Source organism: Zootoca vivipara, chromosome Z (assembly GCF_963506605.1).
Source record: "Zootoca vivipara chromosome Z, rZooViv1.1, whole genome shotgun sequence".
NCBI lineage: Eukaryota > Metazoa > Chordata > Lepidosauria > Squamata > Lacertidae > Zootoca > Zootoca vivipara.
Genome location: NC_083294.1, coordinates 15,267,298 through 15,283,867, shown reverse-complemented (window position 1 = coordinate 15,283,867; position 16,570 = coordinate 15,267,298). Strand labels below are relative to the sequence as shown.

Genomic DNA, 16,570 nt, shown 5'->3' with positions numbered 1-16,570 from the left:
CATTGTCCAGGAGAGGCTGTAGATCTCTGATGATGCGTTGTACTGTTTTAACTTGGGAGCTGTATGTGATGACTAGTGGTGTTCTGTTATTTTCTTTTTTGGGTCTGTCTTGCAGCAGGTTCTCCCTAGGTATCAGTCTGGCTCTGTTGATCTGTTGTTTAACTTCATCAGGTGGATATTTTAGTTCTAAAAAGGTTTGCTGTAGATCTCTTAGGTGAGATTCTCTGTCTGTAGAGTTGGAACAGATACGGTTGTAACGTAGGGCCTGGCTGTATACGATGGATTGTTTGGTATGTTTGGGATGGCACCATTACAGTGGGTGTTTCCGGCTATATGGACTCTGTTCTGAAACCATATGCTATCAGTGCTCCCAGCTACGTACGTGACACCACAGATTTTCTGAGGAAAATACAATCTTTGAACAATCTTCCTAACAATACTATACTAGCCACTATGGATGTGGAATCTCTATACACCAACATCCCACACAATGATGGTTTACAAGCCATAAGGAACACCATTTCAGATAAAACCACAGCGGACTTTGCTACCAAACTCTGCCACTTTGTCCTTACCCACAACCACTTCAAATTTGGTGATGACCTGTTCCTCCAGATCAGCGGCACAGCCATGGGCACCCGCATGGCCCCACAGTATGCCAACATCTTCATGGCAGACTTAGAACATCGTTTCCTAGACTCCTACCCACTCAAACCTCTCTTGTACCTACGATACATTGACGATATCTTTATTATCTGGACACATGGACAACAGACCCTGGAAACCTTCCACCAGACATTCAATGACTTTCACCCCACCATCAACCTAACAATGAACCAATCTATGCAAGAAATACATTTTTTGGACACTACTATAAAAATACAGGATGGACGTATAGACACCACCTTATACAGAAAACCAACTGACCGACAAACATATCTACATGCTTCTAGCTACCATCCCAAACATACCAAACAATCCATCGTATACAGCCAGGCCCTGCGTTACAACCGTATCTGTTCCAACTCTACAGACAGAGAATCTCACCTAAGAGATCTACAGCAAACCTTTTTAGAACTAAAATATCCACCTGATGAAGTTAAACAACAGATCAACAGAGCCAGACTGATACCTAGGGAGAACCTGCTGCAAGACAGACCCAAAAAAGAAAATAACAGAACACCACTAGTTATCACATAATAATAATAATAATAATTTATTATTTATACCCCGCCCATCTGGCCGGGTTCCCCCAGCCACTCTGGGCGGCTTCCAACAAAACAGAAATTCTAAAATACAAAAATCCATCAAACATTAAAATACAGAAATCCATCAAACATTAAAAGCTTCCCTAAACAGGGCTGCCTTGAGATGCCTTCTAAAGGTCTGGTAATTGCTGTTCTCTTTGACCTCTAGTGGGAGGGCATTCCACAGGGTGGGTGCCACTACCGAGAAGGCCCTCTGCCTGGTTCCCTGTAACTTGGCTTCTCGTAGTGAGGGAACCGCCAGAAGGCCCTCGGAGCTGGACCTCAGTGTCCGGGCAGTACGATGGGGGTGGAGACGCTCCTTCAGGTATACCGGACCGAGGCCGTTTAGGGCTTTAAAGGTCAACACCAACACTTTGAATTGTGCTCGGAAACGTACTGGGAGCCAATGTAGGTCTTTCAGGACCGGTGTTATGTGGTCTCGGCGGCCGCTCCCAGTCACCAGTCTAGCTGCCGCATTCTGGATTAGTTGTAGTTTCCGGGTCACCTTCAAAGGTAGCCCCACGTAGAGCGCATTGCAGTAGTCCAAGCGAGAGATAACTAGAGCATGCACCACTCTGGAGAGACAGTCAGCGGGCAGGTAGGGGCTCAGCCTGTGTACCAGATGGAGCTGATAAACACTGCCTTGGACACAGAGTTGACCTGTGCCTCCATGGACAGCTGTGAGTCTAAAATGACTCCCAGGCTGCGCACCTGGTCTTTCAGGGGCACAGTTACCCCATTCAGGACCAGGGAGTCCTCCACACCCACCCGCCTCCTGTCCCCCACAAACAGTACTTCTGTCTTGTCAGGATTCAATCTCAATCTGTTAGCCGCCATCCATCCTCCAACCGCCTCCAAGCACTCACACAGGACCTTCACCGCCTTCACTGGTTCTGATTTAAAAGAGAGGTAGAGCTGGGTATCATCAGCATACTGATGGACACCCAGCCCAAACCCCCTGATGATCTCTCCCAGCGGCTGCATATAGATGTTAAAAAGCATGGGGGAGAGGACAGAACCCTGAGGCACCCCACAAGTGAGAGCCCAGGGGTCTGAACACTCATCCCCCACCACCACTTTCTGAACACGGCCCAGGAGGAAGGAGCGGAACCACTGCATGACAGTGCCCCCAGCTCCCAAGCCCTCTAGACGGTCCAGAAGGATGTTATGGTCGATGGTGTCAAAAGCCGCTGAGAGATCCAGCAGAACAAGGAAACAGCTGTTACCTTTGTCCCTAGCCCGCCGGAGATCATCGACCAGTGCGACCAAGGCAGTTTCAGTCCCATGATGAGGCCTGAATCCTGACTGGAAGGGATCCAAATGGTCCCAAGTTAAAACAGTACAACGCATCATCAGAGATCTACAGCCTCTCCTGGACAATGACAGCTCCCTTTCTCAAGCTCTGGGAGGAAGACCTTTCATTGCCTACAGACAGCCACCCAATCTTAAACAACTCCTCACCCACAATAATACAACCACCAGACTTAACATGGACACTGGTACCAGAGCCTGCAATAAACCCAGATGCCAACTTTGCTGCCACATACACCCGGACAACATCATTACTGGCCCCAACAACATCCAACATACCATCTCAGGACTATTTAATTGCTCATCTTCTAACATTGTGTATGCCATCAAATGCCAACGGTGCCCTTCAGCTCTCTATATTGGACAAACAGGCCAAACCCTACGCCAAAGGATCAATGGACATAAATCTGACATCAGGAACCATAAGACTGAAAAACCAGTAGGAGAACACTTCAATCTCCCAGGACATTCTATACAAGATCTCAAAGCAGCTGTTTTATTACAGAGAAATTTAGGAACAGACTGGAAAGGGAAGTTGCTGAATTGGAAATCATTACCAAGCTTAAAACCATGGAAGCACCTGGGATGAATAGAGATATCGGATTCTTATCTCATTATGCATGATCAAGCTTTCTTTAGCACCTCAGCCCAGGACTAATTGCAGCCATCAGCAGCCATTAACACCCATCTACAGGTTTACCACTCCCATCAGCCCATCTCCCATTCCCACCCACCCCCACCACCCTCTGTATATATATAGGGTCTGACACTTCTGTTTCTAGTGTATCTGAAGAAGTGTGCATGCACACGAAAGCTCATACCAAAATATAAACTTAGTTGGTCTTTAAGGTGCTACTGAAGGAATTTTTTTATTTTACCATACATTTAATGCACTGTAATATCCCTTATGGGACACGGGGGGCGCTGTAGTTTAAACCACTGAGCCTAAGGCTTGCTGATAAGAAGGTCAGCGGTTCAAATCCCCGTGACGGGGTGAGCTCCCATTGCTCGGTCCCAGCTCCTGTCAACCTAGCAGTTCGAAAGCACGAAGTGCAAGTAGATAAATAGTTAGCGCCCCGGCGGGAAGGTAAACAGCATTTCTGTGTGCTGCTCTGGTTTGCCAGAAGCGGCTTAGTCATGCTGGCCACAAAAACGTCGGCTCCCTCGGCCAGTAAAGCAAGATGAGCGCTGCAACCCCAGAGTCGTTCGCGGCTGGACGTAACTGTCAGGGGTCCTTTACCTTTATAATATCCCTTTACAGTCATGGCTTCCCCAAAGGAATTCTGGGAGATGTAGTTAAGGGTGTTGAGAATTGCTAGGACAACCCTTATTCCCCTGAGAGAGCTAAAATTCCCAGAGCAGTCTAACAATCGTTCTTCCCAGGGAACTCTAGGAATTGTAGCTCTGGCCGGAGGCTAGGAGATCTTTTAAGAACTCCCAGCACCTCAATGAGCTATAGCTTCCAGAATTCATTGGGGGAAGCCACAATTGTGTATGGTGGGACTGTAGCTCCTGGGGCCCAAGCTTTGAATGCAGCAGTAAAATGCTTCCTTAGCATCATTCTAAAGGCTTAGCTTTCACAGCCTAGATACTGTACTTTTAAAGGTTAAGCTGAACGAGTGGCAATAATAGCCTTGGCCAGCAGAGTGCAAAGAAACCTCATTTAACTCTATAGGATATGACTTTCACATGTGGTAGAGGGCTGTGCTTATCTGCATTTTTGGGAAATCATATTGATAAAATGGAGGAAACAACCCAATGCAGGGATTATTTGATAGTCATTTGATTCTCCTTAATGTGGATTGACAGGCCGGCAAGCGGGTCTCCTTTTTAACACAGGGCTAAGCAAAGCAGCGCGAACACAAAGTAGAGTTTGGAAAGCTCCGTCTACCTGTAAAGGTATTGCAGTGTATTAAGTATTATTAACTGCATTTGCCGGTCGCCTTAGGCAAATCAATCTATAATTCAAATTGCAGGTATTCTTCATAGACATAGCATGGACCGCCTGAATGAAGCTCACAGGCAAGTTTGGGAACCCTTGTTCTAACCAACCATGTTCGTGGCAGCAGTGACTAAGCTCACGCCGTGGCCTGCCCCTGCTTGAACACTGATAGCACACTGTAATATAGATATGCATTCCTTGACATATACCTTTTGTGCAGAGAGCTAGAAACTACCTTTATCCCATTTAATAATAATAATTAAGGCTGTCAATGTCAATCCAATCAGAGGCAGCATTGCCCCTGAATACCAGTTCCTGGGAATCACAAGTGGGGAGAGTGTTGCTGCCAGGGCTCAGGTCCTGCTTGGGCATCTGGTTGGCCACTGTGAGAACAAGATGCTGCACTGGATGGGCTCCTCTTGGCCTGATTCAGCAGGATTCTTCCAGCTGGTGTGCGTGTGTATTAAACATATAAAAAGAGAGTCTTCCATAAGGTTTACATGTAGCTTTATTTAGACATTGACAATATCGGAGCCTGGTTAACATTGGTGGGGTTTGGTTATTTTATTTTGATTTTTCTGTGTGTGTCCTCAGCATTGCTAAATTGCGTGCAGGTCTTTTTCCTGTGACTTCAGACGCAGACAGGAAGCTAGCAGTATATTTTATTCTTTCTCTTCACTGCCACAAACATCCAAGGAGGGGAGATTTTCGAACGTGCATACACACGAACAGTTGTCTGAAACCAACACCATCCTGGCATCTCAGTAAAAAGCAAAACCAACTGTCTGAAATAAATGACGGTACGTTAAGATTTGCAGTACCTGTTTTGCAATAGATCACTAGCTGTTAAATAGTTTACCTTTCCAACAGATAGGTATATTAAACCAGCTTAGATGCTTGTATTAGACCCCAAGAATTAAAATTAAATATCGTTGGAGATGTTCGAACAGAGGTTGGATGGCTAGCTGTTAGAGATTCTTTACCTGTGACTCCTGCATTGCAGGGGCTTGGACTAGAGGACCCTTGGGGTCCCTTCCAACCCTACAACCGTATGATTCTGTGAAAGCCTTGGCCAACCTGGTGAGCTCCAGATGTTGTTGAACTACAACCAACACCTGAAGGTTGTAATCTTGGCAAAGCCTGCATTAAACAGTAGTGCAAATTTTACTTTTCTTCGATACGTGTTCCTCATAAAAATGAGGGTGGAAGGGAAGAGTCCAACCTGCGAGGCATTTTATGCTCTTCCTTTAACACTGAAGAGGGAAGTAGAAAAACGGGGGTGGGGGGAAGACTCCGCTATGTTTGCAGAGAATGGGAACCAGGCCTCTTGCCCCATGGAATGACAACTCGGATAAAAGAGGCAAGTATCAATGCTATCTCCATGGGAGCTAGCAAAATAATATAAAAAAATAAAACACAGACCAGCTGCTATAAAAATAGTAAGGAGAGAGGGGAGAAGAAATTGGTTTTTTATATCTCATGGAAGTTGTTTTTTTATATCTCAATGGAAGATGTTGGCAGCACCTAAGGGAGGGAGGGGAGAACAAGGACCTACACCAGCCTTCCCCAACCTGGGGGCTTCCAGATGTTTGAACTCCAATTCCATTAGCTCATGCTAGCTGTGGCAGATAGGAGCTGTAGCTCAAAACATCTGGAAGGCACTAGGCAAGGGGGAGGCTGAAGAGTATAGAGGATAGCTGGCTTGTTCCTTTTAATCAAGGATGGAGAACCCGTGACGTTCCAGATGTTCATTGACTACAACTCACATCATCCCTGATTACTGGTCATTCTGACGGGAAGGGGAAGTGATGGGAGCTCAGTAAAGTTGTTGTTGGGGGGGGAAGCACAGGTTCCCCACTCCTGCTTTTTAGTGTTTCAATGCCCACTATCCATGCTTTGTGATCAAAAAGGGATGCTTTGAATTGACGTGTTTTGAATTCCAGTGTTTTGAGCGAAAAGGAACATTCAAATGTATGCCTGCCCTGCTATCCCTACGTAGTCAAAAACAGCAGTACTGTGGTTTTGCCAACTGAAAATAATTTTGCAGACTAGTCTCCTTATCTTTGGGGCACGAGATTCCAATAGTGCATAAACCACTTAATCCATACTTGCCACTCTTGAAACACAACCCCACCCAGAGGCAGATGTAACGCAGGAAAAGATTCAGATGTGGGAATATCCTACTATCCAACTACCACATGGCGGCAGCAGGGGAATTTTTAATGTTTTTAAAGGAAAGTAAAATTTTGCATGTAGTGATCAAGAGGTAAAATGACTGAAGACAGAAATGACCAACAACGTCAGCATGAATCAGAGAAATTAAGAAGTCCTTTCCAATCAGCTCCTCTGAAATAATCCAGACTGATGAGTCAACAGTTAATAAATCAGTGTGTGCAAGAAAAAGCTAGTGTCACGACGTGTGGCCAAAGGCCAAACACAGTTCCTATGCTTGATTGTACAACGGTAAAACACCCGGTTCCTGGACGGCCCTCACAGAGATACCATAGCAGCAGGCGGTTTGGACAGGATCAATGGGTCCCACTCATTCACTCCTCCACCCCACCCCACCAGCTTGGACGCCAGCCAGCTCCCGCAACAACAGTGCAAGAGTTCTAGAGTTCCGTTTCCTGGTCGGTCGCAGCGGCTGCATTCAACTTCTTCTGCCGTACAAGCCACAAACTCTGGTTTGTAGCCACAGTCCTCACCTTGGACCACCACCACTTCTGCAATTCCGAAGGAAAAAAGCAACCTCCTCTCCCACCTCCTCAAGGCGGTCCTTGGGCAGGGTGTCCTTGGCTAGTCTGTTTTGGCTCGGGTTTTCTTGGGTAACAGAACATGGGGACAAGGTTGCCTGAGGGGTTCCCCATAACAGCGCCCCCTGGCTGTTTTGGCCTGAGGTGTTGGGTTTCCTTCCCCCTCTCCCCACCTCCTCTTCTGTGGAGACTCTCAGGCTTGCTCCTTGTCAGCCCTCCATAGCCGTTCCTTGACTTCCAGTGGCAAAGTGTTAAGGAGGTCCTCCTCCACCACCAGCCCGCTGCGCTTCAGCAAGGGGCAATCGCCCAGCTCCACCGGCAGGCACTCCAGGCGGTTCCCCCGCAGTTCAATCTGAGACAGCTTCGTCAGCTCACCCACTCGGGAAGGCAGCGACTGCAGGACGTTGTTGCCCAGGTTCAAAGTCCGAAGCTTCCTGCACTGGAAGAGCTCTGCTGGGAGGTTCTCAATCTAGGAGAGGAAAAAGGAGAAAAGTTGTTGTTGTTGTCATCGTCGTCATCATCAATTTATATAAAGCATTCCGCCCTGAGATCTTATGAGGAAGGGTGTTATATAAAATCTAATAAACAAACAAACAAAATAAATGCCTATGTGGCTTCTAAATCCGTTTACAACTACAGTCATACCTCGGGTTAAGTACGCTTCAGGTTGAGTACTTTCAAGTTAAGTACTCCGTGGACCCGTCTGGAACGGATTAATCCACTTTCCATTACTTTCAATGGGAAAGTTTGCTTCAGGTTAAGTATGGACTTCCGGAACCAATTAAGTACGTAACCTGAGGTACCACTGTACTGTAATTGGGAGAAGGCCTGGGTGATTGACATTTGGAATGTGAAGACTCTGTGTTTGCAAGACAACCCTGAGAGAAGGGTGGAATGGCATGTATACTGGAACTATTGCTATAGCTGATGAGGAAGCAGGAGGGAAAGAAGAAAAAAGGAAATTGCTATGCCTCGTGATTAAATCAGTATAAGCTAGCAGAAGAAATATGGACATAACCCCTTTGCCATATATGGAAGATCGCCATATATGGACATAACTGCCCATTGGCTTATTCTTTGCTTGAATAAGTGTGTAAATACTCCTGTTTGAAATACTTGGGCAAAAGATTCCTGCACTGCAGGGGGTTGGACTAGATGACCCCTTGGGATACCTTCCAACTCTACAATTGGTTCTATGGGTCGCAACACATAGCAATACTTTTAATAAAGATGTCCTGTTTGGGGGCCTGGATTATTTTGGCCATCCAAACTGAACCCATGGGATTTTTTTTGCGGTGGGAGTGGGGCAGGGGCTTCCAATACTTTCCCTGGACTACCTCACAGGGTTGTTGGGAAGATAAAATGGGGAGAACTATGCCTGCCACCTCGAGATCCTGAGAGAAGGAAATGTGAGATATAAATGCAATGAATAAGTAAATATCAGGAAGGCGCAATACACTTTAGAGCCCATAATCTTGCTTGGTACAGATGTCTCCTAACACTCTATCATTGGAGTCCTCATATGTGAGTTAGAACAGCCTTTACCAAAGGTGTCATGGGCTTTGAAGACACTCAAACTCAGGACACAAGGGAGAAACCTGCTAAGAGGAAGGCACGCTTGGCAAACCCTCACCCCCGGGATCAACTCCCGCCCAGGAACCTATGCCCCCACTGTGGAAGGATGTGTGGATCCAGAATTGGCCCCCACAGTCACTTACGGACTCATTGTTAAAACAGTGTTTATGGAAGACAATCTTACTCGGCTACGAGTGGTCGCCAAAGAAGAAGAACAACATATGTGAGCTGCTTCAGTTTATCCTGGTGTACTGTAGGGCTAAGAGTAGGTACACTGCAGTGTCGTAATTGCCATGCTTCTGCAGCAACATTTCTGGAGGCAGAACCTGGCAGTTCATCAGAAGGTGACCATGCAAGCAGTTGTTCTGAGTGACTAGGACAGCTTCGCTCTGATGGGCAGGTGCTGAATAAATAATACCTTTGTCCTATGCATCAGTAATGATTTGAGGTTCCATCTCCTGCCAGCCAATCCCCACAGTGACCTCCCCGTTGGCAAAATGCCATCTTAGCCATTCGGCTGACACATGCAAAAGTTGACCTTATTGTGATTGAAACTACTAACAATGGCCATTGTTCGTTCTATCCAAAAACCGGCATGTTTTTAGGGTAAGCATTTATAGCTTACGAAGCAATATCCTGCAATCGGATGGTTGACATTCTTACATTCCCATAAACAAAACATACCTGGGTAGCTAGAATGCTGTTGCATGATTTACCCATTTTTAGTTTACTGCTGATTTTAATTTATTGAAGGTGCTAACAAATTTTGGTGGGTTGTTTTTTTTACTGACAATTTTATTGTTTTATCTTTTTCGTAAACTGCTTTGAGGTTTCTTTACAATCAAGCAGCGTATAGGTTTTTATTTTAAAAAAGAAAAAAAAAATTAAGTGTGAATGACTTTGTCACAACTGCATAGATTTCAGCAGATCCCACATTAAGCAGGGCGTTAAGTGAATTTTTGCTTGGATGCTTCGAGTAACCATGATAAAACAGCAAAAGGAGTAGTTACAATGCATGAAAACGATGACTGCTGAAAACCAAGGTCTAAAATTCACGAGAGATCTGGTTAGCCATGGGGGTGGCGGTGGGGGCAGCTGTACTGATCCAGAAAAGCTCTGATGTTCAGCCAAGCAAGTCTTCCTCTGCAGGCAACTATGCTCTTGATTCAAACAGTTCTTTAAATCTCAGACCACAGAAATATCTTCTGGGAGATCCCGCCATGACACTCCTGTGGCTAACTAAGATCTGCCCTAGAGAAATCACTCTCTATTAATAAACAGTGTTCCTAAGAAAACAAAACCACACTAGAAAACAGGAAGCATCTTGTTCAGGGTGGAGAAGCAGGGGAACTTGTTAATTTATCCACAGTAGCCATGGCTCTCCAACTTGCTTCCTTTGTTGTCATAGAGCTAATGAGATCAACACATTATTTCCAAGAAAACAAAAACCAAGAAGCCATTAACAGGTGATGGGACCCAGCCCTGCTTCTTGGCTTCTTATAAGCTAGCTACTGAGGAAAGATTGAGGGCACTAGAGAAAGATTGAGGGCACTAGGAGAAGGGGACGACAGAGAACGAGATGGTTGGACAGTGTTCTCAAAGCTACGAACATGAGTTTGACCAAACTGCGGGAGGCAGTGCAAGGCAGGAGTGCCTGGCGTGCTATGGTCCATGGGGTCACGAAGAGTCGGACACGACTAAACGACTAAACAACAACAAAGCTACTGAGGATGAGGGATGTTTCCAGACTGTCAGTATTTCACAAGAGGGAATCAACGGCATACATTGAAACATAGGGCTTTGTGCTATTAAGGAGAGGGAAGGAGCTCAACCGTAGACCATTTGCTTCACATGTAGAAGGTCCTAGTTATGAAGTAGCTTCCTATGTAATTCAAGTGTTTATTCAGAGTATGAGGACTTTTTAGGGAAAAGGCACTTGTAGTAGAGCACTTGCTTTTCAGGCAAAAGCTCCTAGGTCCAGTCCTTGGCAGCATCCCCAGGGAGGCTTGGGGAAAATACCACTTTAAATGTATAGTGCAGATGAGGCTTTAGCGAGGAGACAGCTTAAAGAGAGGTGGGCAAGCGAACTGCTTCTAGATTTCCTTCTACACTAGTACAACAGACCACGAACATAAGAGGAGCCAGGTGGATCAGGCCAATGGCCCATCTAGTCCAACATCCTGTTCTCATAGTGGCCAACCATATTTCTCTTCAAGGCAACCTTCAGAGCAAAGGTTTGGGAGGCAAGGGAGGGAGAGAAATTAATACTTAAGCAAGCATGCAGCTAGCCATGTTGACCCATTTGGTGAGGAAGGGGCTCAACACAGCTGTAATACCAATGCCTTTGTTCAAACCTACTATATGCAGAAACAGAACAGAACAAAAACCCCACCAGCGAGCTGGCTTTGTCTTCACAGAGTGGATGCTTTAAAAATTAGGGGGGGGGAGAGCAGCTTGGGGAGGGAGAGAAAGAAAAAGGTTGCAGATGCAGATGGTAACAGTCCTGCCTGCATGATGGAAGTCTTAATTTAGTGATTCAGGAAGCTCTTTGCAGACTAAATAAGTGAGTTTATGCCAAGTGCAGAAAGCTCTCAGGTTGCACCAAAAGTATACTGGAATGAAAGGAGTAATTGATGCTCTCCAACTCTGAAAATAGAACGAAAGGAAAAAGCCCAGCAGCTATTGGGCTCCGTCTCGGAACGCCAAGATCCCTTGCAAGGCGAAGATGCAAAAGAAAAAAATGTAGCAGACCTTTACACATTACTGAAACTGGAAACCGTTTGCCACCAAACGGTATGTGCAGCATTAGGGGAAGCCAAATTGCTATGTATTACCAAGTGGTGGAAAGGTTGGGTTGGTTCTCTGTCCCTTAAGAGATGTAGCGAGAGATCCTTGGAGCAGGGAATCTGTCTTCTTGTGCTGTAGCTTAGTGGCAGAACACCTGTTTTGCATGTAGAATGGTCCCAGGTTCAATCCCAAAAGGCATGTCTAGGTAAGGCTGGGAAGGTTCCCTGCCTGAAACCCTGAAGAGCTGCTACCGATCACTATTGACAATACTGAGATAGATGGACCAAGGATGTGACTCGGGCAGCTTCTGGCATTCCTATTTAATTCAGCCATTTATATTCAGAACTATGAGAACTAGAATCTTACTTATTTTTTAGGGAAAGGGTCATGCTTAATATTTGAGGGTAGGGTTGTAACTCAATGGTAGAGCACCTGCTTTGCATGCAGAAGTCCCAGGTTCAATCCCCAAAAGCATCTCTAGGTAGGAAAAAAACCCCCACCCATTTCTGAAAAGCTTAGACAGCTGCTACATGACAGTATGGACAATACAGAAAATAATAATAATAATAATAATAATAATAATAATAATAATAATATCACCTTACAATACATCTAAAAGCATAGTAAAACATCAAATATATAAAACTTCCTGATACAGGGCTTCCTTCACATATCTTCTAAAAGTTGTGTAATCTCCTTGACATCTGATGGGAGGGTGCCACTGTCGATAAGGTCCTCAGTGTCCAGGTTGAGCATTGAGAGTGGGGGCACTCCTTCAGGTATGCTGGGCCAAGGCCAAAGCACCAACACTTTGACTTTCTCTCAGAAACATACTAGAAGCCACATTCTGGAATAGATGTAGTTTCTGAGTCACCTTCAGAGGTAGCCCCCACATAGAGTGCATTACAGTATGCGGGAGATAACCAGGGCATGCACCACTCTGGTGAGACAGTTCACAGACAGGTGGGGCCTCGGCGGTTGTACCAGATGGAGCTGTGCCTCATTTAACTCCCAGGCTACGCACCTGGTCCTTCAGGGGCATAGTTACCCCATTCAGGACCAAAGAGTCCCCCACAGCCGGCCAGCCCATGTCCCCCCAAAACAGTATTTCTGTCTTGTCATGATTCAACCCCAATCTGGGTCTAAGTCAATATAAGGTAACATGCTGCGTGCCTTTTGGGGAAAAAAGAACCACAGCAGCCTAGCAGCAGAGCTGCTCTGATAAATCATACACTATTTAGGGTAAGCCAGGGTCCAGGAGGTTCATCAAAGCACAGGATTTGGCTTCTGCAGTGATAGGCAAATACTGTGAAAACAATTGCTGAGTGCTAGGCAAATACTGATAACAATGGCCCAGTGCTAGGCAAATACTCCAAGAATGTATGGTCATGTTGCACCCCTGTAAGTAGCATTCCTCCGCTTTGTATTTTAAGCTCCCTAACAAGAAGTCCACACCCAAAGGGTACACAGTGCCTGTGTGCGGAACAGTCAATCAAAAGAACAAAAAACAGGTCTTTGCTACTGCAACAATTACAGAAGAAATCAAGCTGTCAAGAGCCGATTCAGTCAGGAAAGTTTCATGTGGACGTGGCTGGGGTGATGCTGCAGAAGATGACAGAGGAGACAGGACCAAAAAAAAAGTGCCCTGTCCATTGATGTTGATGTAGAAATTTGGTTAGACATTAGATATAGATTTTGCTTTTGTTTCAATGCTAATTGCATTTAACTTTTAGACAGGATGCATCAAATGAATAATTCCTGTGTGCCTGCATTTTGCAACCCTCATGCTTTCCTTTCCAAGATATAAACATGTAATCTTATCTGATCCTAAAAGTGGCACGAATGGCCAGCCAGGATGTTTTCTTAATGTTAACACTAGGGTGTAAATGCAGCATCTCCTTGAAGCTCCTGGAGAGGTCTAGAGAGTGGCACCACAAGAATGGGCCTTTTCTGTAGTTGCTCTCCAGTTGTGGAATGCTCTCCCCAGGGAGGTTCGGCTGGCGCCTTCATTTAGGCACCAGACAAAAAGGGTTCTTTAACCTCTTTGGCTGATTGTCATTAGATGCCCATTTAAATGTGCTGTGGAAAGGGGAGCTTATTGGTTTGCTTCTATTCTTATTTTTAATATGTATTTTGTGTTTTTTATACTGTAATTTTATGTTGTGAACCACCCTGAGATCTATAGGTATAGGGTGGTATACAAATTTAATAAAGCAAGCAAGCAAGCAAACAAACAAGAAAAAATTTAAAAGTATGATAGTTGAGGCCAAATGGCTTGGGAAACTTGGGAAGTTGATATCAGTATGGAGCCATGCGTGTTTACGCCCCATAATAACCTGTTACCTTTCTTGATGTATGTAGAATGTAGATGTTTTATGACTCTTGGTATGGTGTGTTTAAAATCCCTATATAAGTTCAAGGCAGTCCTCCCTAATTGGCAGCTTGTTCAGAACAACCGTCAGAAGAATGTGCCCTAGCCCAATCCATGCATGCAGTGCTCCTTTGGTCAACCTTAACTAGAATCTAACATGGCAGCAATGACTCTGCGATAACCCACCTGTTGTAGCCAAGTTTAGAGGAGCAAACCTATGCCATGTAGCTAACAGGGAGGAAAAGCCAGGAGGCTGCCACCGCCCTACATCATCTGCCACCTGAGGCAGTCGCCTCACCTTGCCTAATGGTAGGGCCTGCCCTGTACGAAAGATATTGGGAGACCACACCCAGCCCAAATGGCTTCTGTGCTCCCCGCACTACATTCAATCCCCTTCTCTTACCCTGTTGGCTGTGACAGCCAGGTTCTGCAGATTCTGCAACAGCCTGATGTCTGCTGGTATCGAAGTCAAGAGGTTGTGGCTGAGATCCAAATACCGAAGCTTCCGGCAGTAGAAGAGCTGGGTGGGGATCTTCTCAATCTTGTTGCGGTTCAGGTAAAGGCGCTCCAGGTTGGTGAGGTTGCCGATCTGCATGGGGATGTAGGCAATGTGGTTGTACCACAGCTTAAGGCAAGTGAGGCGGTGCAAGTGCTGGAAGCTAATGATTTCCTCAACGGTTTTGAGGTTGTTGTCCTTGAGGTCGATCTCCTGGAGGTTCTGGAGGCTAAAGATGGAGTGGGGGATGCGCTCCAAGTCGCAGCGGATCAGCTCCAGCTCTGTTAGGTTAACCATCTTCTTGAGGCTATTGAGGACAATGAGCTTGGTGCCCTCGTTGTTGATGGAGAGCTTCTGGAGGTGCACCCCAACGTCTGTCACCACCTGGGGAAGCTTTGTCAGATTGCTCTTCAGCCTCAGGACCTTGAGCCTCTTCAACTCCCTCAAGCCATCAATTACAATGTACCGGTTGTTCTCAGCACTTAAGTTCCCGGTCAGGTGGAGTTCTTCAAGAGTCTTCAAGCTGTAAATCCAAAGAGGGATCTCCTTGATGTCCGTGAACTTGATGTGCAAAGATTTCAAGTTCTCCCTCAAGAAGGCGAGGGCTGGGGCCTCTATCTTGGCCGCTGTATGGTACAGCCACAGTTCCTTGAGACTGGTGAGCTGAGCAATGCTTGGTGGGATGGTGACATCAGGGATGAGTTCTAGCTTCAGAACCTCCAGTTCAAGGAGGTCAAAGACAGTGTCTGGGATGCCACTGAGCATGAAGAGGTGCAACTCTAGCTTCTCCTGGGAGTTTTTGGTGATCCTCTGGCGCAGCTTCTCCAACGTCCATTCATTGTTGAGGTTCAGTTGCCGGAGTTTGTTCTCACTCACTTCGGAGAGGAAGACAGCAAATCGTTTGGAGTAGAGGGGGTCATACTGGTCGATGAGGTGTAGCATGAAGGCAAAGTCATTTTTTACATCAGGGATGTCGCTGTAGCTGCTCTCCTCCCGGATGGACTCAAAGGAGTACTTCTTGAGGGACCGCCGGAGCATCCACCAGAGGGTGTACATGCAGATCAAGCCATAGAAGATCACTAAGCTGATGTAGAAAGACGCCAGGATTTTGAAGAGGGTGGCAAGAGGATGAGCACAACGGTACATGCGGTAGCCTGTCAGGCTCTCAATGTCCACCTTACAGTCCACATCAAAGGCGATGTTGCTGACGTAATAGACGGTGTAGCAAATTATGAGGATGAACTTGATCACCTTGATGATGGTTTGCCTCATGTAGAGGCGGTAGACAATGTCTCCTTCCTCCACATGTGTCCGGAACTTCTTGACCTTCTCAAAGAGTGCCTTGGCTTGCTCGCCTTCCTTCTTGTCCAGGACGCCGTTCTCCGTCCGGTCCACAATTCCTTGCTCGATCCGAGATTTTGTCCGCTGTAGCATCGGGGCCGTGGCCTCCACATCCTCACTAACTGTGGAGGACTTCTTGTCCATGGAGCCATTCATCTTCCCAAAGGTGGGCTTTGGGTCACTCTCCTCCACCACTGTCTCAGAGAGGGCCCTTGTAGTCCATGGGGAGTCGAAACACTTGAGTAGGATGGAGACAAAATGCTCCAACTTAGAGCTGGTCCGTGGGAACTTGAACCAGAAGTTACTGCAGGCCAAGAAGATCAGTGTATGCATTAGCACCAAGTAGGGAAAATACTTGGCAAACCAATGAAGGCAGTTTTCATAGCACACAGCATCCACGTAATTGTACTGGTGCCTGTCGAGTTCGTATTTGATCCCTGTTGGCCCTGGCTCCATGGCTGCCACTAAAGAGGAGTTAAAATAACTCGTGTCCAGGCTTGCAGTTGGCCAGTCCCTGGAGGAATCGTTGCAAGCGTCTTTGGTGACCCATTTGCAAGGCAAGCAAATCATTTTGTCCTGGGTGACTTGCAGCGTCCCACCAAATACCGCAATCATCAGCATCACAATGGAGATATAGTCTGTAAAAACGTCCCACCACGGCTTTAGGATGCGGTACGCCGGCTGGGTATCGGCAAAGTAGCGCAATTCTGTGACCGGAATCATGGTTCACCTGGAAAGGGGGAAGGA

The 16,570-nt window shown here is 46.2% G+C and overlaps 1 protein-coding gene across 2 annotated transcripts in view; it reads right to left on the bottom strand.

The window, feature by feature from the left end:
• Window positions 1–4,990: 4,990 nt before the first annotated feature.
• Window positions 4,991–16,570, bottom strand: part of LRRC8A (leucine rich repeat containing 8 VRAC subunit A) — a 37,724-nt gene continuing 26,144 nt past the window's right edge. For both annotated transcript variants that reach the window (XM_035113022.1, XM_060270593.1), the window contains 2 exons: window positions 14,390–16,553; window positions 4,991–7,722 (listed from right to left, as the gene is read on the bottom strand). In XM_035113022.1, the coding sequence (XP_034968913.1) occupies window positions 7,447–7,722; window positions 14,390–16,546 (2,433 nt within the window). In that variant the 5' untranslated portion in view covers window positions 16,547–16,553 and the 3' untranslated portion in view covers window positions 4,991–7,446. The remainder of the gene's footprint in view (window positions 7,723–14,389; window positions 16,554–16,570) is intronic.